The sequence below is a fragment of the Schistocerca gregaria genome, chromosome 2, assembly GCF_023897955.1.
Source record: "Schistocerca gregaria isolate iqSchGreg1 chromosome 2, iqSchGreg1.2, whole genome shotgun sequence".
Classification (NCBI taxonomy): Eukaryota; Metazoa; Arthropoda; class Insecta; order Orthoptera; family Acrididae; genus Schistocerca; species Schistocerca gregaria.
In genome coordinates, this window is record NC_064921.1 from 384819627 (window position 1) to 384844847 (window position 25221).

General features: G+C 41.5%; 1 protein-coding gene across 1 annotated transcript in view; it reads left to right on the top strand.

Moving 5' to 3' along the window:
* LOC126320863 (cholinesterase 1-like) overlaps positions 1 to 25221 on the top strand; it is a 119088-nt gene that overhangs the window by 66489 nt on the left and 27378 nt on the right. Inside the window, exons 7-8 of the mRNA XM_049994127.1 lie at positions 9766 to 9931; positions 18529 to 18716. Coding sequence (XP_049850084.1) covers positions 9766 to 9931; positions 18529 to 18716 — 354 coding nt within the window. The remainder of the gene's footprint in view (positions 1 to 9765; positions 9932 to 18528; positions 18717 to 25221) is intronic.

The following is a 25221-nucleotide window of genomic DNA, read 5'->3' on the forward strand; positions in this document are numbered from 1 at the left end:
ATTGAACACTTTAAGGGCTTTATCACTACACTGAAACGTCAACCCATAGTCCTGACAAATTTGTGTGGTACTAACTAACCTAAGGCCAACACAACATTTGTCACGCATGACTTCCCTTTTACAGATAACTAAAAATATAAAAACACACTTAAACTGTAACAAAGTAGTAATTAATGAAAACTCATCTTTCTGTGAGTTACACAGGTAATTTGCTCTAGGCGACAGCCTGACATAAGAAACAGCTACACACATGTTGGTTGCACGTACGTTTTAGGTAGCAGAAGACATACAACGAATGATAACTAAAAAGCACGATATTTTTTAACACTAGTCTTAAAGCGATACTATCAGGAAGTTGTGAAAAGCACTGTAACATACCCATACAGTACGTAACGAGTAGACGGTGTGCCGACGTTAACACTAGAATGTAAACATCTCACAGATAATCACTGGACCTAAGTTTTAAACCAGACTACACGTGAAACGAATGAAAACTAGAAAAAGCATAACATTTTTAATAACAGTATTAAGGAGACGCTATTTGGAAATTATGAAAAGCCATTAAGTGTACCCAAAACAACACGTAGCATTTTGCAACTACTGGTGCTGATGTCTAGCCGCTTGGAGAGAGCGACTGCCAACTGTCATCTTGTTGGTATAAACAGCCTTTGTCTCCAAACTATTCCACTACTGTACGCAGTACACAAAGTTGTAAAATGAGTACAGATACTTTGGTTTTCAACGGTTTCTTAAACGCAATAAGAGGATGACACTTTAACCCTCACTGTAACGCCGCCTTCTCGATACTCCAGTGTTGCCACTACATATGATGGCTGGCAACGTTCTCCAGACATTCGCCAAATCAAAACTCTTCCGTCGGATAGCGTGATTCATGGATCCAAATCACTTCTTTCCAGTTATCCGATGTCCAGTGATGTCGCTCTTTACACCAACTCAAACGTCTCTTCGCATGGACAGCAAAAATGTGTGTCTTATGGGGAGGTACTCAGGCATTGCTCCCCCATCCAAACTTTGGAACTCATGAGTGATACCTTCTATCATTTCTTGCCTTTTTGTACAAAGAACTTTCGTAATGGTTGACAGATCCTGTCCGCCATTACATGGGGCTTTTCTTGTCTTAGTTTAGCTGAGGTTTTTTCTTCGTGTTCCACTTCATCATTACATCCCTAACAATAGGTCTAAGCAACTGAAGAGTGGTCGAAATGTCACACTGTCGGAAAAAAATGGCAACAACATGAAAGAGTTGTGAGACATAAAAGAAACGTGGTAGGCGTGTTCTATATCTGAAAGATGATGACTATTCAGATTTCATGCCGGCAGCATGACGTTACTGAGGTTGGAAATCAATTTGCTTTAAATACACGCTCTAACGGGGCCCATGAGTGTTAGTTACCTTTGAAATTGGACGTGGGTGATGTTAGTCAAGAATGCCTTTAAGGCGATGAAAGGGCCATTATCAACACGTCACTGAGTTTGAACGAGGTCGTGTAACAGAGCGGCCTGTATTTTCCTTTTGCGATGTTGCAGAAAGACCTGGCAAAATTGTAGCTGTTGTAAACGATTGCAGGCAGCGGTGATCACGAGAATGCACCGTCGCAAGAAGAGTGGACTCCGGACGGCCACTTGGCACCACCGAGAGAGAAGACCGTCGTGTTCTGGGTATGGCCCTGGCGCATCATGCCGCATGTGCAGCAGTCATTTGAGCAGTAGCTGGCACCACAGTGACACAGCGGACTGTTACAGATCTGCTACTTCAAAGACAGCTCTGAGTCATGTCACCTGTAGCGTGCATTCCACTGACGCCATACTACCGCCATTTGCGACTTCAGTGGTGTCAAGCGAGATCTCATTGCAGGGCTGAGTGAAGGTCTGTTGTTTTCTGATGAAAGCTGGTTCTGTCTCGGTGCGAATGATGGCACTGTGTGGGTTAGAAGGAGGCCGATTGAGGTCCTGAAACCAACTTGTCTGCCTGCTAGACACTGTTGAGCTACACCTGGAGTTCTGGTCTGGGGTGCGATTTCGTATGACAGAAGCACTCTCGTAGCCATCCCACGGACCCTGACTGCAAATTTGTGCGTCTGTCTGGTGATTCGACCTTTTGCACTGCCATTCATGAACAGCATTCCAAGGGGCGTTTTCCAACAGGACAACTCTGGCCCACATACCGCTTTTGCAACCCAACATGGTCTACAGATTTTCGACATGTTGCCTCTCTTCTTGATCACATTTGGGACATCATCGAATACATCTCCAGCGTCATCCACAACCAGCATTAAATGTACCTGTAATGACAGACCAAGTGCTCCACAAACTGGCTTCCGGCACATGTACAACACAATGCATGGACGTTTACATGCTTGCATTCAACATTCTGGAGGTTACACCTGTTATTAACATACTAGCATTTCACATTCACACTGCCTTATATCGCATTTACATTAACCAGTGCTCTTGCAATATTAATCACTTAATATGTTACTTAGACAAATGTATTCCCAGAATTTACTTTCTCTATGTTAATTATTTTTTGGTGTTACGATTTTCTTTTCCATCACTGACGACGAATAACTAGCCCACGTTCTAAGCCACTACGCCCTCCTGACCGACACATTCCGCTGTTCCTGGTTCTCTACTGAAAATACTATACTCACCGCCTGGTTTCATATTGGCGGATTCGTCTCTCATGAAATCTAGTTATCAATTCCAAATACTCTTGATCTGAACGTGTAGTTCCTTAGTACTCCCTACGCAGTTACTATACTAGCTGGACTGCTGATAACTCTTTGGAACTTATGATTGATTTATTCTGCAGATTTCATGCGATTTTTTGCAACCACTTCCGTAATGCTCTCAGCTTACTCTCCGTAAGAATCTGATGTCTGGTTTATCTGTCGTTGTTTCTTCGCGATTCCGCTTCACAGTCACATTATCAACAGTCGATTTGGAAAGCTTTACAGTGGTTGAAATGTCCCTGACTAGTTTGTTTACTCAAGTGACACCTAATGACTAGTCCGCGTTCCAAGTCACTGAACTATTCTGCATTCTGCTGTCACTGCTCCTCTACTGATAGCACAACACTCCCCACCTCCTTTTGTCCAGGTGAGTACACCACCCGTCACATCCAATGGTCACTTCTGCATGCATTACAACGTTTTGCTGTTGCCTATAGAAAGGATTCAACTAGAGAAGATTCTAGGTAAATACAATAAGACCTACTGAAGATTGATGATCATTGCAGGGTCTGGCAGTTGACCTTGAGCGTAAATAAATTTAACGTCTTGTGCATGAATGACGGAAGAAAATTGTGACAAATGAGGATAGAGTAACACCGTAAAACAGCTATGAGTAACCATACGGCACGACTCAGAATGGAATGGGTACAAAAAAACAGATTACAGTAAAAGTGGATACCAAATTGAGATTCGTTGGGAGCAACTAAAGGAAGCGTAATCCTTCCACGGAAGATCTTTCTTAGAAAACTCTTGTTCGACTAATTATTGAGGACCTTCTGAAACCCTTGCCAAGTATGACTAACAGAAAATAAAAAGAAACTTCGAAGAAGAACCGCACGTTTCGTCTCGGCATAGGTTACTCGGAGCGAGAGAGTTACAGAGATGGTAAAGAAACCTCAGTGGCAGATGTTACAGCAGAGGCGTTGTGTATCACGGATTGGGTTACTACTGAAATTTCGAGAGAGTACTTTGAGGGAAGAGTCAGGCCACATATTATTTTCTCCCACATACATCTCGTTAAATTATCACGATAAGAAAGTTAGAGAAATTAGATGTCATAAGAAGCTTTACCGACAGTCAACCTCCTGGAGCGCCACAGGTGAATGGAACAGGAAACGGCGGGAAAGAAATACTGCTACCAGAAGAACCCTCCAGCAAACCCCGCAAGCTGATTTGCGGTGCACAGATGTAGATGTAGTACTTGCACCCAACTGCTCCTAAACAACACGAAGGCGACCCTTCCACATTGGCTGCGCGTGCCTTAATTATTCTTATCACGAAATTCGTGTAGCCTTCTTAAACTTACAGTTTAGCCACGGCAAATAGCGATTATTTATGAACTCACTGTCCTAATTGACACTGAGGTGAAAAAATCGTGGAATATCTCCTAATACCGTGACGGCCCTACTTTTTCCCAGCGTAGTGCAGCAACTCGACGTGGCATTCACGTAAACACGGCCCGACCACGCCACCAGCTTGCACAGTACCTTGTTTACAACTTGCGTCCATGATTTCGCCTCTTACCAACCGATATCGGGGCTCATCTCACCATGTTACAGTTTTCCGCTCGTTTGGAGCCCAGCAGAAACGCTGCAGGAGATGTCGCGCTGTTAGCAAAGGCACTCACGTCGGTCGTCTGTCGCCATAGCCCATTAACGCCAGATTTCCTCGTACTGTCCTATGGGATACGTTCATAGTACGCCCCACAGTAATTTCTGCAGTTATTTCACTCAGCCTTTCTTGTCTGTTAGCACTGGCAATTCTACGCCAACTCCGCTGCCCTTGGTCGTTAAGAGAAGGCTGTCGACCATTGGGCTGTCTCAGATTTGATGTTCGTGGCACACTCTGGACACAGTGGATCTCGAAACATTCAATTCCGTAATGGAAATCCCATCCGTCTAGTTCTAACTACATTTCCTCGTTCAAGTCCGAAACAACGTTTGAAATCTTTTCAAATGTATCACCTGGGTACAAGTGACAACTGCGCAAATGCGTTGCCCTTCTGTACCACGTGGCCGTGATACCACCGCCTGGTTATAGATATCCCATAGCTTTTGTCACGTCAGTTTGTGTACTTATGGACTTGTTGCTAAATTAGTTTTATGCACATTATGACCACCGTGACCATTTTCAGCAAGTCTTTAGCCACATGTCGAAATATGTGTCGGGAACGCTACAACTACCGGCACGTCCATTTGCACAATAGTAGAAAATACCCATTGTATACTTGGTTGTGTAGTGCGTAGTAGAAAGTCCACGCTCTCACTGACTGAAAAACACAAATGTCAGACATTTCACTTCACTCATTCTGAAGGAATAATTTGTACGTATCAAGTACTTGATGATGTTTGGGATTGCAGCCGTGAGTAGTCGGACACTAACATCCCCTATCCCTGTCCCTGTATCACCTGGGTACAAGTGACAACTGCGCAAATGCGTTGCCCTTCTGTACCACGTGGCCGTGATACCACCGCCTGGTTATAGATATCCCATAGCTTTTGTCACGTCAGTTTGTGTACTTATGGACTTGTTGCTAAATTAGTTTTATGCACATTATGACCACCGTGACCATTTTCAGCAAGTCTTTAGCCACATGTCGAAATATGTGTCGGGAACGCTACAACTACCGGCACGTCCATTTGCACAATAGTAGAAAATACCCATTGTATACTTGGTTGTGTAGTGCGTAGTAGAAAGTCCACGCTCTCACTGACTGAAAAACACAAATGTCAGACATTTCACTTCACTCATTCTGAAGGAATAATTTGTACGTATCAAGTACTTGATGATGTTTGGGATTGCAGCCGTGAGTAGTCGGACACTAACATCCCCTATCCCTGTCGCACAATTTATTAGCACTCTGTATGCGGTTTTGCGCATGTGTCATGACCATAAGAGCATGGACGAACCACACTCCAGACCACAGCGCCTCCAGTGGAGGAAATGCGAATTCATGTGGAAGCAGCTGTCCGGGCGAATGAAGTTTCCGGATGAGTGTATCTCAACATATCCTTTAATGATGGGATTCTAAAATGAATTTTGGCTACTACGCATCCGACTCAAGCAAAGATACAACTGATTTGTGTTTAGGAGAAAGAAGTATAAACCTCGATTTTCACTATGCAAGCGTGAGCAGCATGTTATGGTCCATCTCCGGCGTATCTATGAAAAAGGGTTAATTCATAAAAACTTTTGCTTGTCTAGCCAGCCTGTGTGACCGAGCGATTCTGGGCGCTTCAGTCGGGAACCGCATGACAGCTGCGGACGCAGGTTCAAATCCTGCCTCAGGCATGGATGTGTGTGATATCTTAGGTTAGTTAGGTTTAAGTAGTTCTAAGTTCTAGGGGACTGATGATCTCAGATGTTAAGTCCCATAGTGCTCAGAGCCTTTTTGCTTGTCTCTTACCATTATTTTTTATGTTTTCTAGTTAACAACGGACAATTACATTTCTGTAAACACGTAGGTAAAGATACATGGAATTATGTAAAGGGACAACATTTATAGCACACGCATTCGATGTTAGTCGCTTACAGCCACCATAAAAAGAAAGAACTTCACTGTTATGATTCTATACAGTCTGTATCACACTCTGCAGACGGCTTTAACAGGCAAGGATCGGATGTATGTTGCAGTAGATTAACTGTATTTTTCTGCTTAGCAACAGCAGACTACACCTACTGCATTGTACGAACATACCTTATGTGAAAAAGAGAAAAGATATATTTTAATGTTCAAAATACTTAAGAGAGGGTAAAATAAATTGGTGAATAACAGAGTTAAGAGAGTGTGGTCTTTGGTGCAAACATTCGTGCTCGATATGGCACGTTATGTGTAAGCTATGACTGCAGTTACAAGTAAACTAACTAGCGGAATATTAACGGAGAGCCCCTGAGAGGAGGGCCGTTGTCACAGAAGTAAGGTACGATTTGCTATAAGTATTTCTAAACTTGGGAGGGAGATAATTTTACGTCATGGCTTTCTATGAAGGTATATACAAGATGTTTACAAATTCCCGTTACAAACTTCTGGGACTTGCAGCGAAGAGTGAGTAGATAATATTTCCAATAGGAACCCATGTCCGGAGACGTACCGTTTTCGTGCTACAGCTATTTGAAAACAAATTGGTAACGCGACCACGACCACGTGCACCTGTAATTGACTACGTGTCGCGCAGTACGCCACTTTTTTTACAGTCCCACTCATTGATAGCCAAAGAAATTGCGCGAGCTCTCGTTAACGGGTTCCTTTCAACGTGATGCAATACGGCCTCTTCCTGTCATGGTGTGCGGCGTGTCTTTGGAGCTCCACAGCCACGCTTGCTGACGGTGAGGGTTGCCTTCTCGAAACCGCTGCGTAATTGTGGCGAAAAGGGTACTCGACAGAGTCGGGAGTTGTGGGGAACGCTCTTGATAAAGGCGACGAACATTCTTCCGTTACCGTGAGCTTTACCATTCTGAAGGATCACGTCGTTTATTCTAACAACCGTGTTCTCATCCATGTTGCTGCAACGCTTACAGACGCATGAATGAGGCTCGAACCAGGTGAGAGAGGTAGGACAGGCATCAAATGACACCAGCCGATCTGAAGTAACCACCGCCACCCCAACCATGACTACCATACCATTGTTGTATACCTACCTAGCAAACCTGTTTCCAAACGGCTGTATCACCGAAACTCTACATTTGCGGTCATGGGTTCCTATTCGAGATATTATGTTTTCGCTCCCCTCTACAAGTCTTAGAAACTTATTACGAGAATTGTTTGTTAGCAGCAGAAGTGAAATAGAAATAGACAGAAAGAGTAAGAGGGGAGGGGGCAGTTATAACCATGCAACATTACACATTTACAGTGATTACGGCTAGGCAGAACAAGGAGCTGACTGTAAAATATCATCAAGTTCTATGAGAGTGTATATTATGTCATCATTTACTATTTCAAGATGCCTTTAAAATTTGGAAGAAAAAGACTGGTACTGGTCCAGTGAAGTCAGAGGGGCTTTAAGACATTACGCTGATATTCAAGTGTAAGTCTCAAATTTTCATGAAGATCCAACTTAAGACCTTTAGAAGTAACACGTATGACAGAAAGTTTATAATTAATAGTGGCAGTAGAACACTCACGATGTACCACGCGCGAAACCAAGCCGGTTTTGTTCTAGTTCTTAAGGCGGAGGACATGCACAAGTTCTCTATAGCGGATGGAAAACTTTCTACCCATACGTCCTACAAAAAAGCAGCAACAGTGGGCATACACATATCAGAACTTTTATATCATTGGCCAGTCATTTTATTACCACACATCCTTTTATTTTTTACCTATTTATTGGTGTGAAAGGATATTTTCCAAACTCATATGATATCTTGTTGACAAACGAGAAGCAAACAGATTATGGTAATTCTTTTGAAGAAAGCAGTGCTGATGTTTGTTCACTCACTTGACTTTGCATTTGTTCAAGCAATTTGTTTGTTGTGGAGGGATTATACGCATCATTGTGATCTAATGATTTAAGAGTACGAATTTCTTTACATGAATCTGTGTTATAATTGAAATCTAAGGTGTGCAACTGACGTAAAGAATGACACATTATGTTGATTTGTGTACCATGATGTGCTACCATTAACGGATATAAGCGCTGTGTTTCCAGCGATGGTGGGTAATTTAGTAGTTTACTGTGCCATATTCATAACTTCAGGATTTAAAGATCATGGCAGTAAGAGAATGCTATCACATTCTTTCATATGGGCATAAAGCGATGAGATCGATGTAAAGCTGTTTTCACCACTGCCAGGATCCCATCGAGTATATTACCCCGTCGTTACATTTTCTGTTTTATATCTTGTTTCAGACTGTTTTGATATAGTTCGCCTGGAATTACTTTCCTTTGTCGACCTCTTAAACTCAAAGTCTTCGATTATCTGTTAGGTATATTAGAACCTCTGTCTTCCCCTGCAGTTTTCATATATGCTGATCCCAGAAGCACCATAGATGTTATTGTCTGACGTAGTGACCAAAAACCTTTATCTTCTTTCCATTTCATTTTGTTGACCGTCTCTCTATCTAGATTGAGCCTTTTTAATATTTTCTGGCTTACTTACCACATTCATACTTCTCACGCTACCTTTCTACTCGAAAATACTTTTTCGTTCGTTTTTCAGTCTTTTTATCATGGGAACCTTCCCGTTGGTAAACCCTTCCCTCATTTCCAGATGGGAACAATTCTGAAATTTTTCGCCAATGAAAGATCATCATGTAACTTCTTCGATTACAGGCCTCGCCTGCTGTGGTTTCAGATCACGTACATTTAGTGCAGTGGTTTCCATTGTCTTTTGCATCCCCATACTGTTTTTCATCGCTGATATTTTCACCTTTAATGTGGTAGTTTCCCACCCCAGTCACAAGAATGTGCGCCAAACCTCTGCTCTTTGACGAGTTCGTTGCTGGAATGAGGGTGACTTCTTAAAACGGATGTCTTAGACTTCCATTGCTGATCAGTTTCATTTAAAATTTTAGCTGTCTCTGGAATCGGACACGTGAGTTAGAACATTTTTACTAGGATCCAAAGACTCTAAACTTAAACCACAGTACCACCTGGTATAAAACACAAAATATAGTATAAAATTTTAAAAAAGAAAAAAGAAACGAAGCATTATAAAGCGACAAATTGCGGCATTTATTCTAAGCATCTGCTTTCCTGACGTCACAGATTCAACGTCCAATTGGTAAGATAAAGTTAATTAAATTCACAAAAACATGACTTTCCTAGGCTGTATTTCGCTAAGTATACTCTAGACTGAAAAGAATAACAAATTTAACGTTCCACAAAGTGTTAGCACACAGTTTTTCTGATCAGTGTTCACTATTTACAACTCTTTTAACTTTTAGTGAGAAACTTAAATACCACACGCCAAAACTAGGCCTACATTGAAAGATATAGTTCTTGCATCACAATTGTCGAGGACTTGAAAACGTGTAATATCTTACAGTGCTTTTGTGATGCGTTGTTTTTTGCAGGACAATGCGAGTCTCTTCACGTTTGTGTTCGTTCCGAGCGTGGAGCCCATCCACGACGGAGCTTTCCTGACCGAAGAACCCTCCCTTCTGCTGCTCAAAGGCCAATTCCAGCACGTACCGTACATTACGGGAGTCAACTCCAAGGAGGGCAACTTCTTTGTTTCTGGTAATGTGAAGCCACTTCCTGCACTTGCTACACATAACTTAGTTTACTCCGTTGCACTAAAGGGGGCTAGGGTACATCCAACGTATCACAGTTTTGTTCAGCTTTCGTAGATCGTTTTATGTACTTACTTGTTAGATGAAAAGATACGATACGCTTTTCAAGCGTCTTCGAGAATTCGAGATTAAAAGTTCATGAGCACGCTGAATACCATCCGAGAAATCCGTAACACTAATAAAATGTGAATTGTCTTAAAGTCAGTCCCTAGTACGCGTCATTTACAACGATCAGGAGACGTTCAATATTAAACAGGCCGTCTTAGAGATAAGTAAGAACATTTTGATTCAGAGCATTATCCTCAGATCTCAGCTGACCACCAGAGGATCTTCAAAGCAGTGTGATGGACACAGAAACGCTTGTCGGTGGGAAGCTGAGGAGAATTTAAACGGAGAAATCGACAGAAATGAAGTTACGACAAGCACGAAATATTTAGCAGTCTTATATTTTGGTAAAAATAGTGCTGAGTGCTTAAAAATGACATCTTGACTTGATTTCTTCCTAATATTATTTCGCTGTCGTGCACTAATGGTGTAGTGAGTAAACACGTATTACAAATATGACGCTGCACGTTCAAAGAATGCTAATCAATCTTCGTGTATTGACCCGTCGTAACAGTTGATTGGTGAGATTAATACTGCAGTCAGGTCGGTAGTAGGGAAGGCGAATTGTCCACTTTTTTCTATTGGCAGAATTTTGGGAATGTGTAGCTCAGCTGTAAAGGAAACGCCGTATAGAAAACTAGTGCGACCCAATCTTGAGCACTACTCGTGTGCTTAGGATTAAAGGAAGACATCAAAGCAATTCTGAAGCGTGCTACTAGACTTGTTAGCGGTAGTTTCAGTCATCACGGAAATGTTACGGAAGTAACTTCAGTTGTGTTTTTTTTTTCTAAGGATAAGAAAGTTTCCATTTTTTTGCAGCTGAAATTTACTCTTGAGTGCTAGACATGTTTCGCTTATTCCTGTCAGGCATCTTCAGTGGTCCATACACATAAAATTATTTAATTATATATATTTTCATATGAGATTTGTATTGATTGTTGGCGGTTTGCTTCTTATCTAGCTATTTCTGTTTATAATGATATGTTCGTGTTTTTTACTTACATTCATTTGTGTGACCTGTTCATCCAGCCATTTGTTGTTTTACATGTGCTAACTGCAGGGGGTATAGGTTTCTTCCAGTAAGTATTTCTCTGCGCGAAACCATACTGCAGGAAACTGTACATGTTCGCACTGCTCTTGGTCACATGCTATATAGCAGGCTGAAGGATCATAGGAGCTGACTGCGTTTTTCGGGATACACGAACATGCAGAATGATCGGCGCTGTAGTTCTGAGACTCCTCAGCAGCTTTCCCACGACCTGGTAATAGGGTTGTGTTGAGCAGCATTATTTGCTGGACCGATCGTTTTACACAAAACCATAACTTCTGATACATAGACGAACAATATATTCATACTATTATTAGGGAGCTATTAACAATAGTTCCCAACACAAAAATCTCCTCCGAATAGTGTCACAGACGCATAGACAATTCTGACATAATGTACCACAAACTGCGCTGAAGTGATTAGTTTTGGTCTAGTGCGGCGTTTGAATTACATGTGCCGTGGCGCACGGGTATGATTGGCACGCCTCTTCCGGATGGCTGGGGGACGTGATGGCCCATGGAGCAGCTTCAGTAAGTCTATGCGGAACTGTCAGACCTGTACGCTACCCGAATGTGATGTCATCTCCACCCGGCTGAGGTCACAAAGGGATGAATACCTATGTAAATGTTTGTGCACATGCAGTATTGTAATTACAGTAAAGTACGATACATCTTTACAAGAGTAGAAAAGGATGAATTAACGGGCATATACATATACTGTGGAAATGATCTGTGAAAGAAATGACAGTGACCGTAAGGTTTTTCTAACGGAAATTTAGTAAAACAAAAAATGGTTTAAATGGCTCTGAGCACTATGTGAGGTCAGCAGTCCCCCAGAACTTAGAACTACTTAAACTGAACTAACCTAAGGACATCAAATACATCCATGGCCAAGGCAGGATTCGAACCTGCAACCGTAGCAAGCGCGCGGTTCCCGACTGAAACACCTAGAACCACTCGGCCACCGAGGCTGGCTGTAAATTTGGTAAATAATTAATAACTATCGTAATTTTAATTGCAGAAAAGAGATCTACCTTCCAGTGTGAAGCGACTTAATTAGTTAGGTGTACTATTACTTACTTAATTACCCTGCGAGCAAGATTTTAATTGGACATTTGACCAAAATCAGAATTAACTTTTCCGTGACTGTTGTTGATATCGAACGAAACAACAAGTAAGTAATTTTAATTGCAGAAAAGAGATCTACCTTCCAGTGTGGAGCGACTTAATTAGTTAGGTGTACTATTACTTACTTAATTACCCTGCGAGCAAGATTTTAATTGGACATTTGACCAAAATCAGAATTAACTTTTCCGTGACTGTTGTTGATATCGAACGAAACAACAAGTTTGCTGTTACCAGTCACTGCTTATTTATAACCACAAGACGTTTCGAAGGTTTAAACCTCCATCATCAAGTGGATTTACGTGTGGTAGTATGATATGTATGTGTTGTGTTACGACTTTGCGGTAACATGCAACACTATCTGCAGTGGTTACAGTCTCATTTCTCTCTTCTAACCCATCACATGTAAATTTTCCTACTTTGTGAAGAAAGATGGTTTCCAGACACCATTTTCGTATACAAAGTAAGACACTCTACATATGACCGTAGTCTGTCCCCGGTAGCTGAGTGGTGAGCGTGACAAATGTCAATCCTAAGGACCAGGGTTCGATTCCCGGCTGAGTCGGAGATTTACTCCGCTCAGGGACTGGGTATTGTGTTGTCCTAATCATCATATTTTCATCCCCATCGACGCCCAAGTCACAGAAGTGGCGTCAAATCGAAAGACTTGCAACCGGCGAACGGTCTACCCGACGGGAGGCCTTAGTCACATGACATTACTTTTACACGTGACGCGTTACGATAAAAAAAATGAGCCTATGACCACTGGAGACAAAGCTACAGGTTACCAGAAAGTCGTAACACAACACAAACATGTCGCAGTAATACATGTGGGTACAAACAAACAGTGAAAGGTAACAGCAAACGTGTTTCATTCGATAAAATCAGCGTATTTTATAAACCACAACAGTAGGGCAGTTTCCGTTGGAACGTGTACCTAAACGTCAGTGACGTCATTTACTTTCGAGGTGCACTAATTCTGATTGCAGTAGTGAAAATAATAAGTCAATTCCTGTGAAGAAGAGATGCCATACTTGTTTGTACAACAGTTATTCAAGGCATAGATAGCATAAATTGAATTTGATCATTGTAGTTTAAATATCAATTTGTTTAACTTTAATTTGCGCACAAACTATCAAGTGTGATATGTCATTTTATACAGATTTTTAGCAGGTACCTAATGGCGCTGCCACATATAAGGTTGCATTATTGCATAAAGAATTGCTGATAAGGCTAGTGATAGCTTTAATTCGTTAAGTGATATAGATCCTGGGAATTTCCAGAGAAAGGTGAACTGTACTCCTAAACCGTGATGGTCATTTTAGCTCAGGAGGGCTGTTCTGCATTCAGTTATAGCTGCAAGATCTATGTTAGTTTGGATGATGCTCTAGCCACTTGTTTTTAAGACTTAAAAGCTTTCTTCGATAAAGGTCACGATTTGTGGAAAAGATTCAGCGATAGTTCGGTTTGAAAATAGTGAATTCCGCAGTGGTTGAGACTGTTTTATTCTGCCAGTAGTTCAGTGGAACATGTATTTTTCGGTAGTTAATTGGATCGCTCTTGCAGTTATTTGCTCTGAGTGTGACTTAGTTTGTTAGTGGGGGCCCTTCTTATTTGAACGCTGATCGAGATTACGTTCCCAATATCCTGTGTCTATCAGACTAGTATTTTATTGTGTTAGTGTTGATTTCACTATGAACAATTTGAGCTATGAACATTTGCTGTGCTTTCGAGTTATTTTAATTGTGTAGTATATTTGCTAACCACAATATTGGTTGTTGTAGCTATTTACCATCTGCTTAAATTCGTAGGTGAGTTTAGCCACCAGTCTGTGTCTAGCATATGTGATAAACGAAGATAAACTGTCTTATTGAACTTCAACACTTCGTAGTTTGGAAACTTTAGAGTGCTGCACCTACATTCAGCCTAAAGTTATTTAAATCTCATTAATACTTCAGACCTAATGCTGACCGGGGTAGCCGCGCAGTCTGGGGTGCCTTGTCACGGTTTGCGTGGCTCCTCCCGTCGGAGATTCGATTCCTTACTCGGGCATGGGTGTGTGTATTGTCCTCAGCGTAAGTTAGTTTAAGTTACATTAAGTAGTGTGCAAAACTAGGGACCGATGACCTCAGCAGTTTGGTCCAATAGTACCTAACCACAAATTTCCAACAAATTTTGAGAAATAATTTATTTGTTGTTATTAATTAAAGCTACAGTAACTAATGATAGTTATCATTCCCTAGACAATAAGACCATCAGCACCGTCACAGGTTTATTAGTTTATGTCGCACAATGTGTGCTCTTTCATTGACGTGAATTAAATGACTGTTGGTCTTTATGTCAGATCTTAGTTCTTTGAACAAAAAAGTTTGAATATATTTTCGATACGTGTCTCTGAAGCTACAATGTGGTGGGAAAAGATCGGTCCTAGAAATCGAGTTGCACCAGTTGCACATCCCGCTTTTGTTTTTACATCACATGGAGATTCTTCGTGTAACTAATGAGAATTTCCAGAACATTGACACACATTGTATAGTAGATTCCAGTACCCCAATAAATGCAACTGCTTCATCAAACAACAACGGAATTTGATGACCAATCTCTCCATCGACCACCGACTACAGAAGCCAGCGGCAGTACTGTTATCGAGCAACAGCAACTGAATTGAACTTGTGCACTGCCGTTACCTTGTACATCTCAGTCTACACTCCTTAAGTCATCTTAAACGGTGTGTGGCGCAGAGTGCTTGGCGTATGTCTGTCACATCACCCTTTACCTGTTCGTGTCGTGAATAGTTGGCGGGAAAAAATATTCGGTAAACGTCCTTGTGACCTTGAATAACTCTAATTTTACCTTTATGACATTTTCGCGAGATGTCCGTAGAAAGAAGCAACATATTCACTGGATCTTCGAGGAATTTACTCTCTCGGTACTTTAAAAGTGAACACACCGTGGTGCGGGACGCATCTCTTGCAGCGTCTGCCATTGGAATTAGTTAACCATCTCCGTGACGCTTTAGCATAGTTAGATGGACCTGCGACAAAACGCGCTGCTCTTCTTTGGATCTTCTGGATTATCTGCAGTGGACCTCATACTGACGAGCAACATTCCAGGAATTGGTCAAAAGAGGATTTTCTAAACTATCTCCTTTGTGGGTGAACTACATTTTCTGAGAATTCCTCCACTAGATGTGTCCTGCATCTGACTTACGTGTGATTAGTTTTATGTGGTCAGTCCCCTTTCATTCACTCTGTCCGCATACTGCCTGATATTTTGTGGATGACACTGCTTATAGTGCTTGTTGTGCAATCGGGTAACCGCCCAACAATGAAATTTTGACACAACGTTGAATTCTTATAAGGGAGTGTTTTAGGTTCCTAATTATTATATATAACTAAAGTTCTCCCTAACAGGCCACGAAGGACCAACGGTACTGACCGGCCGCCGTGTCACCCTCAGCTCATAGGCGTCACTGGAAGCGGATATGGAGAGGCATGTGGTCAGCACACCGCTCTCCCGGTCGTACGTCAGTTTCCGAGACCGGGGGTGGTACTTCTTAATCAAGTAGCTCCTAAGTTTTCCTCACAAGGGCTGAGTGCACCCCGCTAGCTAACAGCGCTAGGCAGTCCCGATGGTCACCCATTCAATTGCTAGCCCAACCCCACAGCGCTTAACCTCGATGATCTGACGGGAACCGGTGTTACCACTGCAGCAAGGCCGTTGACTCCTCGCCGAATACGGCGTACCCATCTAATGTACCATTGACATGTAAACACCATTCCACGGTTTCGCAATACAACACTAATAGGAACGGTAAGACTAGCATCGTCGAACCAAGCGAATGTGAATGACGTCTTCCTTCGAAGAACAAGTCGATGTGCTTCTGATTTACGGAGAATACCAAAGAAATTCGGTGAGAGCTAGAGACTTGTACACTGAAAGATATCCTCAACGTACTCGCCGTACGCGTCGTACATTTAAGTACGTGTGTGATAAATTTGGAACAACTGGATGTTTAGCGCATCGGAAACGAATCCGGCAAAGGAAAGTTACTGACGACGAATCGGAGGTTGTTGCTCGTGTCAGTTCTCGTCGGATCGCAAGGGGACCTGGCGCGAACCAGAGCAGTGTTGTTCCTGTTCTGCATCGCCATAAACATCATCCTTACCATATCAGTCTACACCGAGAATTAACTGGTGCGGATTGTATGAATTCTGCCGATTGGCGCAACTTTGGATTCAGAAGGATGACACATTTATTAATTTGATTTTATCTACTGACGAGCCTACATTCACGAACCATGGAAATATTAATTTGTATAATATACATTATTGCGCAACTGAAGATCCATGTTGGCTGCGGAAAGTTTCACACAAAAAACCGTGGTCGGTGATGTATGGTGTGGGGTTCTGGAGGACAGAATTATAGGTCCCTATTTCATCGAAGCAAATCTTAATGGTAGGAAGTGCACCAAATTCCTGGAAGAAACGCTAGGTCTGTTACTGGAAGAAAAACCTTTAGGAACAAGGAACAGAATGTGGTATCAACATGATGGGCATTCAGCACGTTTTTCGCTGACGGCTAGAAATGAGTTGCAGAGAAAATTCCCAAATCGATGGATTCTACGCGGAGGAAGTGTGTCGTGGGTGGCTCGTTCGCCAGACTTGACGCCTCTGGATTTTTTTCTTGTGGGGATTCGTAAAAGACATGTTCATAAAGTCGTTCCGTCTACACGACCATACTTGAAGATATACGAGAGAGAATTGTCAGTGCACGGGCTTCGGTAAGTGCCGATGTGATAAAGAATACCACTCAGTTCATGATAAAAAGATTGCAGCACCCCACTGATACCAATGGTCGTCACTTCGAACACCTTCTGTACATGGACGTTCATGCCATCTTTGTGACAGACCTTCGTTGACCTTAAAGACCTTACTGTTACATATCATTGGATTTGTCTCGATAGCCGCTACCAGAAATTAAGTACCAAACTATAGTATCCCGTTTAAAAAAACCGAAGCTGACATTCATATTTCTGAAGCGACCCCACCTAGCAACAAAGAAACAAAGTATATTATGGCCCCCGTAGTCCCATGCAACTTTTGTCCCACAAACGTTTCAGATAGTTTCGGAGCTATTCTTTGTGGCAGTAGTTAGTGACTCACTCTGCATAGTTGAACGTTGATAGCAAATAGGAAAGTGGCATTTAGGTCTTACTGATTTATGACTATAATACTGTACAGAATACGAATTTGCAATAACAATAAACACGGCTCAGTGTCAGAGAGAGGGGGAAGAAGAAATAGTCACAGAGGGAGGGGGTAGGAGGAAGAGAACATAGAAAACGGGAAGAAGGAGATCGACAGGGAGAAAGGGGGGACAAGGAGATGGACAGAGAGAGTGGAAGGAGATGATGAACAGAGAGAGGGGAGGAGGTGATGGACAGAGAGAGGAGGAGGGAGGAGGAGGACATGGATGAAGAAAGGGGGAGGTAGAGATGGGCAGACACAGTGGAAAGAAGGAGATTAGGGCGTGTATCCATTTCCCAGGAATATTACGAATGTGTGCTTTCTCTTATCTTTCTTTTCCATTTAAGCAGACTGATCCACAGCAAAGCGTGCTCGACTACAGCTAATAGTTACATGCTTGTACAACACTCATTCAGTTAGTCACATCCATAAAATATCTAGGAGCAATTTAAAGTTGATCGATTACTTAAAAGAAATCGGATGTAAGGCAGATGCCAGACGGAGATTCATTGGAAGGATTTCGGGAAATGTAGTCCACCAGCAAAGGTGATTCCAATTTGAGATGGTATCTGTGTCCTTGCATGCTAGTGACTCAAAACTAGTCTAACACTTGTTCCTCTTTCTATGAGTCCGTTTGTCTATCGCTCCGCAATTAATCCACATTTAAGTGTTATCCAAATATAAATTCTTGTCACTTACCAACTCATCTGACAACCCGACGGCACCGCCTTGGGGGAGATACGTTACAAGCTTATTAATAACAGGGACTTTTAAAGTACCCACAACGGTAATGCTTACTCACAACAGTCTACCGTAAATTTTCTTGCTCTCAGAATAGGTGTAGAATCATGTGACTCTACTGATTCACTATGCTAATTCTCTAACATATGAGTGTTATACGGTGAAGTACTTTGCCAATGTAAACAGCTTTTGTCTAATATTGTACATTATCTGTTAATGTATTTTCCGCGAAGCGCAACATAATACTTCATTTAATTGACAGATTTTTATGTTACAGCTGCTGCAGGTGGTTCTTTATCAACAAACGAAAGCTTGGCGAACTTTAATAAGAACTTTGTTGGTATTATTGGCCCTGATATTCGTGACAACGTGGAATTCAATCAAAACACAATTGCCGAAATGGCTCGTGGTTTCTACTACGGAAATAGTCCAATAACAAGGAAGAAAGATTTGAATACTTCAAACGTAAGTACTGAATACTGTTCTTGATGTCACTTAATGCTTACCTGTGCGTATTCTAAGCGATATTTAGCAACTGAAAGAGGAAAAGACTTTTTCTATCTGCATAGATGGTGGGCGGTGGTGGGATTACTCAGGAAAAGTTCCTGCAGTAGTTGGAGTTAAAGCTGCACCTTTTTTAGATTGAAGTCAGCTGATAGGTATATCGGCTTAAAGGAAGTCCCTTAAACAGAGGTGTCACTTTCAGAGGAGGTCACTCTCAGAGGAGATATTTGAATGTTGTGCAGGGTCACTCGAATTTGGGGAAACTAGACTATTAACTGTTGTTATTTATAGGTCCCCAAACTCTGACTTCAGAACATTTCTGCTCAAGCTAGAGAGGGTTCTTGGTTCACGTTATAAGAAGTATCAAAAATTAGTTATATGTGCAGACTTCAGTATTAATTTTGTGTGTGTCTGTGCAAGGAAAAGGATGTTGGAAAATCTAAATTCATGTGACCTGGTGCAGACTCTGTTTTTTCCAACCTGGTTACTGGGAAACATTAACACAGCCATAGACAATATTTTTATGCATTCGTCATTCCTAGATGGGCGTTCTAATAGTGAAAGGGAGAATGGTCTTTCAAATCATGACGCACCAATTTTAACACTAAAACAAATTTTTATATAATTACAATCTATGTAGGAAAGCTGATCCAACTTCAGTAGAGAGTTTTTAAACCTCGTTAAGGAAGAAGAGTGGCAGGATGCTTATAGCGCTGATAACATAAATGACAAATATAATGCTTTCTTTAACACATTTTTGAAGCTCTTTGAAAGTTGTTTTCCATAGAGCGTTCTAAACAGGGTACTAGCAGTAAAAGGCAGCTTGGATGGCTGACTAGTGGGATAAGGATATCAACAAAGTGGGAATTATAGCAAAATGTTAGAAGTGGTCAGAATCAAGCTACCGTAGGCAATTACATAAAGCATTGTAAAGTGCTTGAAAACGTTATTCCGAAGGCAAAGAGTATGTGGTATGGAAGTAGAATAGCTAATTCACAGGATGAGATTGAAACCATATGGTAAGTTATGAAGGAAGTGTCTGGTCAGCAGCACAAGGTCGACGGTATAATGTCACTTCGTAGTAAAAATATTTCTGTTACTGTTAAGTCTGATATTTGGGGCTCTGAGCACTATGGGTCTTAACATCTGTGGTCATCAGTCCCCTGGAACTTAGAACTACTTAAACCTAACTAACCTAAGGATATCACACACATCCATGCCCAAGGCAGGATTCGAACCTGCGAGTGTAGCAGTTGCATGGTTCCGGACCGAGCGTCTAGAACCTCGATACCACCGCGGCCAGCTAAGTCTGATGTTCAGCAATCATTTTCTGAGTATTGCTGGAATGCTTATCAGAATTATAAAGTACTGTGCTGCACTTCTTAGGCCCGTACTTAGCCATATTTGCAATTTTTCCTTTAAGAATGATCAGTTTCCTGAACGATTAACATACACTCCTGGAAATTGAAATAAGAACACCGTGAATTCATTGTCCCAGGAAGGGGAAACTTTATTGACACATTCCTGGGGTCAGATACATCATATGATCACACTGACAGAACCACAGGCACATAGACACAGGCAACAGAGCATGCACAATGTCGGCACTAGTACGCGCATACGACCATCATTGGCACCAAGGCAGAAGCGACTCTCATCGCTGAAGACGACACGTCTCCATTCGTCTCTCCATTCACGCCTGTCGCGACACCACTGGAGGCGGGCTGCACGATGTTGGGGCGTGAGCGGAAGACGGCTTAACGGTGTGCGGGACCGTAGCCCAGCTTCATGGAGACGGTTGCGAATGGTCCTCGCCGATACCCCAGGAGCAACAGTGTCCCTAATTTGCTGGGAAGTGGCGGTGCGGTCCCCTACGGCACTGCGTAGGTTCCTACGGTCTTGGCGTGCATCCGTGGTTCGCTGCGGTCCGGTCCCAGGTCGACGGGCACGTGCACCTTCCGCCGACCACTAGCGACAACATCGATGTACTGTGGAGACCTCACGCCCCACGTGTTGAGCAATTCGGCGGTACGTCCACCCGGCCTCCTGCATGCCCACTATACGCCCTCGCTCAAAGTCCGTCAACTGCACATACGGTTCACGTCCACACTGTCGCGGCATGAGACTGCGATGGAGCTACGTATGCCACGGCAAACTGGCTGACACTGACGGCGGCGGTGCACAAATGCTGCGCAGCTAGCGCCATTCGACGGCCAACACCGCGGTTCCTGGTGTGTCCGCTGTGCCGTGCGTGTGATCATTGCTTGTACTGCCCTCTCGCAGTGTCCGGAGCAATTATGGTGGCTCTGACACACCGGTGTCAATGTGTTCTTTTTTCCATTTCCAGGAGTGTAGTAGCAAAACCACTTTGTAAGAATGGAGAAAGAGTTAATGCAGACAATTTTACACCTATTTCTACGCCATCAGTGTTTGTTGAAGTTATTGGAAAGCCGATGTGTATAAGGATAATTGATCATTTTATTGCACATAATTTGCTATTAAATGTACAGTTCAGTTTTAGAAGTGGCTTATATTCTTAGAATGCTGTATTATCTTTTCTCTGTGAGGTACTGGATGGATTAAGCAAAAGGTTTCGAACGGTAGACATCTCTTTTTATTTAACTAAGGCATTTGATTGTTCTGCTCACAAAATATTTCTCCAGAAGCTTTACCATTATAGCAGCTCACAACTAGTTCACCTCTTACTTGAACAACTGACACCAAAAGGTCAGTAATCACAGTGTTGAGATTGGCTGTGATGTGGGGTCTGACTGGGGCACAGTCAAAAGGGGTTGTGCCACAAGGACCTGTGCAGCAACTACTCCAGTTCCTCATTTCCCATAAATGATATGTCCTCTAATATTACAGGTATTTATAAAATATTTCTGTTTTCTTATGACTCTAGCTTGATAGTAACGGATGTTGTGTGCAACATTGCCTTTGTTTCAAATGTTGCTGTTCATGACATACGTTTATGGTGTGTAGAAAATAAACTAACGGTAACTCACAGTCAGAGTCAACCTTTAGACTTTCTAACACAAAATGCAACAAAACCGACGTTTTAATTCCACAGAATGGGCGTATAGATTATTGAAAGTGAGCAGTTCTTATTTCTTCGTGTTCAGATAAAACACCGTCGTGGAAAACCGACAATCAGGATCTTGTTCGAAGACTTAATGCTGCCATTTTTACTGTTCGAACGGTATTGAAGTAAGTAATAGTTCGACACTAAAAGTAGTCTACTTCGCTTATTTTCATTCGCTTATAACGAATGGGATAATATTCTGCGGTAACTATTTCCATTCTCAAAGGATATTTTTGGCTCAGAAACTGGCGGTTCGAGCAATAAGGTGTGTAAGTTCACGAACGCCTTGTCGACCACTGTTCATTAGTCTCGGTTTTCTGACATTGGCCTCTCAATATATACGTCGTTTACTGTCGTTTCTTATTAACAGTATCAGCTTATTCCCAAAAATTTGCAGCTCTCAACAGTTAATACTAGTCAGAAATCCAATCTGAGTTTAGATCGCACTTCCTTGAATATAGTGCAGAGAGGTGCGCAGTGTACTGCTGCATCCATTTTCAATAAGCTACCACAAGAATTCAAAACTCTTAGCAGTAATCCACGCGCTTTCAAATCGAAACTGAATAGTTACTTCATGGGCCACTCCCTCTGTTCTGTCGAGGAGTTCCTTGAAAAATTCAGCTCATACCTGTGTTACGGTGTTGATTGCGTTTACATAAACTTATGGCTTTTCTTTTTATGGTTACATAAACAATTTATTTTGTTTGTTGTTACTTTTATGTCGTAATTTCATGTACCGTCACGTTCCATGATCTTGGAGATTAGCTCCTCCATTTGGTTCCACGGAACTAGACGTGTAAAATAGAAAATAAAAAAGAATAGATCTGGAAGTGTCCCTGGTTAACATGATGCGAACCGCAGCAAATATTTCAAGGACCGCTAAGCAGTGAAGATATCACTTTATTCAACTACGAAGTTCGGAATATTTTTCCTTAACATGAAAACATAAATTTTACAGGAAATAAATGTACCACAGCTACATTTTATTTATGTTAAGGATGCTCAAATAAATAAAGAAGTAAAATATAGCTCTGGAAGATTTACTGTCTGATACGTTATTAGCTAAGTGCACGAACCAATTTTTTCTAATAACAATGAGAATATTTTGAAAAAAGGGGAGAAATAAGAACTCGTTTATGGTACGAAATGAATCAATATCATATATGCTCTGTTACAGAATCATGTGATATACGTTTAGCTATTTCCCTGTGAACAACTGACGTGATTTTAGGTTATATACCTTGTTACAGTAGGTCATACGTACGAGGATACCTATAAATTTGTGCAGGCCGATCCACACATAGTAAGCATGTAAATGGACAGCCGCAGAAGCAGATAACTAAGTAACAAAATAGTTAATGTCAAACAGTTATCAAGGATTTAGCAAATAGGCGAGAAAAATGAACAGCCGCAGTCGTAAGTAGACACGAGTAATAACGCAGACTGTACGCAAAACCCTTAGTCACGCGACATAACAGGCTATCTAGGAGGGGTGGACAGATTGTCAGCAAAGAACGTCCACTTTCATAAAATGAAGGTAGTGGAACAGGTATATCTGAATGCTGGACGCCGGTAACTAAATTAAGGGTAGTAACAACAATGCATATTTGAGATCCGTATCAAGTGATAGCACATATTTGTTTGCTGCATGGTTTCCGTATGCTATACTGATTCCCTTGTTCTGCTCGTAGGTCTACAACAGTGTGTTTGATGACTCGGATACTTTAACAGTGATAGTACCACTCAGTGTTTCGCTGATGAACTACACAAAGAACTAGTCATCAATGAAACGAAAAAAAATTGAAGTTTGACACATTGGCTATTTCATTGTCAAAAGTACAGAGAACAACATATGGCATCTACCAAAGTAATTATAGCGCCGTTAGTAAAATAAACACCATGAGTGAAATATGGTAAAGATGAATTGGGTTAGTGAATATATGTGAGTAGACATCTTTCTAAAGCCACCAATTTATCCTCCTGCTCGTCCGTGATAAGAATCTTGTTACCTGACTGCGGATTGTGGTGTGCAGTTATCAATATTAATTACATCCTTACACTGATAGGATTTAGGCTGTCCTATATCTGCCGAAAGAATCTATTTTTTGGTCAAGATGGATTTAAAGTGCTTGATTCTATCAACTAGTTGATGAACAAGCTCTTTGGTACATTTTAATGGAACTCTATGTTGATAAAGTTGTTTTCTTTTTGCTTTTACGCAGACGTTTGTAACTTTGATTTGTCTGTGTCGACACAACCGTTAATACGACCGGATAGTATGTCGTGTAACAAATGTGTTTACTAGTTGCTGGCTGTGGTGATGTATTTCCACGGAGGTTCACTGCTTGACTTTTGCGTCAGTGGAATATATAACGTGGTAAAATATGGGAGAGATATTTTAGGTGACCTGCTCCTGATATGTAAATGATTTTGGGTAAATGTGTACTTCACGCGACTCCCACTGTTGTGATAGTCTCTGTAGCAAAGTAATATTTTGTAGCAGAGAATGGCTGTAGCTCGGAAGTCACTTTTGCGAGCATACACTTTGCTGAAGTCACCGCTGGGCACTGATAATCCACGATAAATTTGAAACAAAGTCAATTTAAATGAATTTTTTTTATTTCGGCGATGTAATACGCGTATTCTACGTGCTGGGTCTAGATTACTAATTTAGTCTTATATCAAATCACGATCAGTTTTAAGTACATACCGTTTGTACCAACTCCGATAGTTTTATTTGTTAATATACTAATTTATTTTTTGGTGTTCTGTGGATCGTATTTGGGACAAAAATGATGTAGCCCGTGTTACTAGGCTTCCAAATGAGATATATTTCCTCTGTTACAACTTGGCTACATATATATAATTAAAGTTTTTAAAAATATTTATCTGCAACAAAATGTGATAAATTTAACACAAGTATCTAAAGGTACTATCTGTTCAGAAGTTCATTTGTCAAGCAAGGATCGCCAGCCATAGCTGATTTCAGTTTTTTAAAATTTTCGTTTTCCGTTACTTCCTTTATTCAGAAGGGAGGTGAACAAAGGTTTCTGGGTCTTTATTCGTTGCAGGTTCAAAGTGGAGTTAAAATTCAAGGTGAAAATACATCAGTGATAAGACTCGCTGATGAAATTGTTATCCTCAGTGAAAGTGAAGAAGAATTACAGAATCTGCTGAATAGGATGAACATTGTAATGAGTACGGAACATGTTCGTGCTCATTACAATGTTCATTTTATTCAGCAGCTATAATTACTTTGGTAGATGCCCTATTTTGTTCTTTGTACGGTTGACACTGAAACAGCCAAAGCTGCAAACGTCAATTTTTTTTCGTTTGATTGATGACTAGTTCTTTGTATAGTTCATCAGCGAAACACTGAGT